Source organism: Loa loa, assembly GCF_000183805.2.
Source record: "Loa loa unplaced genomic scaffold supercont3.36, whole genome shotgun sequence".
NCBI lineage: Eukaryota > Metazoa > Nematoda > Chromadorea > Rhabditida > Onchocercidae > Loa > Loa loa.
The window spans coordinates 47,241-50,793 of record NW_018108216.1 but is presented as its reverse complement, the minus strand read 5'-3'; the positions used below and the strand labels follow the sequence as shown (position 1 = coordinate 50,793).

Below are 3,553 nucleotides of genomic sequence, written 5' to 3'. Positions count from 1 at the left end.
TTATTATTATTATTATTATTATTATAAATATTTCTCGCTCCTTTTCTCAAGAAACAGTATTCCAGAATTACACGGAAATCTTGAGCAATTTTTTACATTCCACTTCCAGTTGCATGCGCCATGACCACACTATAATTTCTAAAACTGAAGATTTTCCTTCGAATATATAGCATACATCCCGCAATATTATACCTCAGAAACAGACTAACACAGAAGAGAATGAAGAAAGAAAGGAACAAGGAAACAGCAGTACAAGAACGAGACTTAGAACTGAGTGAGATATATAATAGAAAACTGACACACTAGGATGTATATATGCTAATCAGAAAAGCTAGGGAAACACGTAAAAGGATTTTTTTTTAACCACGTTTGGAAACAATTTACAATGTACATTATTTCAGCCTGTGAGTTCTGACATCAAGGTAATCTATTCAAAAACAAAATTTCACCGGGAGAATAATTTAAAAACATACCAAATTGTACTGCGTTGTTTTTTACAAGTGTTCTTATTCAGATTCATAAAACGTCGCACCACATAGCGCGATCGACTCAAAATCCTTCGTTCTAAAAATCAAAAAAAAAAATCATTATATCTCATATCATTCACGCTGCTTGTATTTCATTCACAATTTCACTTACCATGTGTGGGATAGGGCAAATCGATGCCCACATGAACCGTGGATGTTACATAACGGAATAGGACACCAATTTCCAGATCACTCAAAAGACCAGAGTTTGCTGGAAACAATACGAATTTCACTTATGTCAAGATAAAACAGAAATTTCCAGCTTAGTTTTAACTTAGTAATAGAGAATGATTCCAATCGTCTCATGCATCTTCATACCACGAAATTTAGACTTACACCTACTCTCACTATGTTCCATTATATCATATGTATCATATGTATATGTATCAACTTATTCATTTCATTTCTTCACCCTCCCGCTTAGCAACTCGAAATTCCGTATTTTTCCACCTGCTTCACCTAACTCCTCAACGGTCATTGTTGGGAATCGTACATCATTGAGAACATCGCCAACAACGAGGCGTTTATTTTCTGATGTTACATCAATTCCACGACGTTTACACTCCTGAAATCAGTAATTCAAAACTTCTGAAGAGCGCCAGTTAAATATTCTTTTGTAACAAGCGTTTGTCGTTGAAAATAAAGTCAAAGATTAGAATGTACCGCTTCAGCCCAATTACACACTGCTTTGAAAACTGACAATTCTCCGGATGGTGAGAGTTCTGAACGTCTAACCAATTTTTTCAAGGTTTCAATACTGATAGTCGTAAGTGCTGAAAATACAAAAATTATTCAACTGCCTCTAAAAAGACATCAGAAACGGAGGTAAAGAGGGATAAGAGAAAGTCAGTGATATCATTTCTTCTGCAAAAAGACACACTTTTCAATTTTAATATTACAGAATTAAGTCCAACAGACCTCATTTACTACATTTTGATTCTATCTAAAAGTTATAAAATAACTTCTAACAACCTTAAGGAAATTAAATAATTCAAAATCACTATAATTATAACAACATCCTTGTGGTAGATTTGCAAAATACTTCAAAAGACTTACAATCCGATGAAAGTGCTTCGTCACTTCGTTCATCAATAACTTGATGACATCGATCCAGTAATTCTTCTGAACCAAAGCTAATCGCCTGTTCCAAAAGTGCGACTGCTAACGACGGTGTCAATTCACCAAGCAGTTCAACGCAATGTTTTTCTAGCACCGCTATTTCGAATTTTTTTGCTGTAATATGTCGCTTTAATCTCAATTTATCCATTAAAACTAGTAACTGAAAAAAATTGTAATGATAGCAAAGAACTTATAATTTGAAATAAAATTTGAGTTTTATAAACACCTACCAGCGTAAAGTGTATTAAGTACAGCTGATTCTGCTATTTTAATCGAAGTTTCATCGAAATCCGAGTAAATATAATCAATGATTGTTTGGAAAGCAATTGGATCAACATCGGAAAAGTGTATTGTAACTATCGGACAGTTCAGATCTGCTTTAAAAAAAAAAGTTTAAATGCTTAAAAACATCAAATCATGAAGATTCATCATATTTTTAAATACCGATAATTACGGAGTGAAAAGTGTGCACTACTTTCATACCAGGAGTCGACATTAAATAAAAATTACTATGAACATTATTATATGAAATTATTACATCAAACAAAGCATTATGTCGCAGTTCTCGACCCAACACATTACAGCAACTTGTACACTGCGAAGCCAAAGATCAAAATGGACTTTACTTTTTACATAACACTTAGCGCTAAGATCTAGGCAAGTATGAACGAGAATGTATGAATATCAATAAAAATAATATTGCCTAAAATTATCTAGTTTCTACTTACGTCCCTTCCGTTTCTTAATCATTGGTGATAAAGAGTCGTCTTCACCGAAAAGCATCCTCTCAAATATTTTTGACCCTGCAGCCATCACAATACGATGCGCCTCGAAATGCTGTAAATCAAATCAGAAAATGTTGCTGAAAAGTCAAATTAAATTTAACTGTAGGCTGAATCACAACATCCCTGCAATGAGCTTTTAAAAATATTGCTTAAATACTCATTAACAAGTAATAAACGTAAGAAAAGATGCTTAAGCCAATGGAAAATTTCTCGGAACAATAAATTAAGATGCTACGAGGAATGGAAATTTTGCTCTATTTCATTCATGACAAACTTCATCTTTGACATTTCTTGCATTTCTTGCAAACTGCAAACTGAGGCAGCAATCTTGGTTCGAAAACTTCTTTGCAGAACATATCTTCAGTAAAATTGACCAGAATGTCAAAAATCCTTTAATTTTATTTACTTCTAATTTCGAATTAAAAATTCCCAAGTCAACTTTGAAATCATTTTGAGTTAAATTTTAAAGTCAACGGGAATGATACATATGAATATGTATATGTATTTACGAAGCAAAATTAAGTGGAATATAACTAGATTCATCAGTACTAGTGCATTAAAACATAACATCTACTATTACTTACTGAAAATACTACTTACTGAAGTATTTAATGTCGAACCAACAACAAAATCAACATCAAAACCGATGCCATTGACTTTGAGAGAAGTAACACGCTCTGCTAAGCCTGGCTCTTTTTTAATCACTTCCTTGATAGTTTCAAGTTCCATTTTTTTCGATGTCTCTTCAGGTGCTGTCATATCAAAAGCAGACAGTGGACGACTTGGTGGTGGAGGTGGAATTGAGAGTTGCTGAATAGAATCTGCTCCCTGTGTAGGCGCGACCGCCTGAGAAATTTCAAATTGATTTATAAACTTTTCTGCACAATTATTTTATCCTCTTATTAAAAAAAACTGAAGCCATATAAATCGTTTTTCTGCATATTTTTCCCACAAGACAACTAATGATCATTCTCACATCCATTACTAAGCTAGGATCATGATGACCTGATAAAGGTAACAAAATATTGGCCGTTATCTCGGAATTGAAAGTCAGTTTAAGTGCTCGAAAATACGACAAGAAGAGATGAATAATAAACAATCAATTATTCGAGATACCATTTG

At 33.4% G+C, this 3,553-nt stretch overlaps 1 protein-coding gene across 2 annotated transcripts in view; it reads right to left on the bottom strand.

Annotated features, from left to right (window-relative positions):
- LOAG_17039 overlaps positions 1-3,553 on the bottom strand; it is a 7,272-nt gene that overhangs the window by 2,524 nt on the left and 1,195 nt on the right. The window contains exons 3-10 of one of the 2 annotated variants that reach the window (XM_020449698.1): positions 3,032-3,277; positions 2,375-2,483; positions 1,877-2,023; positions 1,584-1,760; positions 1,191-1,300; positions 978-1,092; positions 640-738; positions 474-564 (exon numbers count right to left, since the gene is read on the bottom strand). In XM_020449698.1, the coding sequence (XP_020306719.1) occupies positions 474-564; positions 640-738; positions 978-1,092; positions 1,191-1,300; positions 1,584-1,760; positions 1,877-2,023; positions 2,375-2,483; positions 3,032-3,277 (1,094 nt within the window). Of the gene's footprint in view, positions 1-473; positions 565-639; positions 739-977; positions 1,093-1,190; positions 1,301-1,583; positions 1,761-1,876; positions 2,024-2,374; positions 2,484-2,705; positions 2,806-3,031; positions 3,278-3,553 lie in introns of those variants that run through there. The other variant, XM_020449699.1, reaches the window with a different exon arrangement.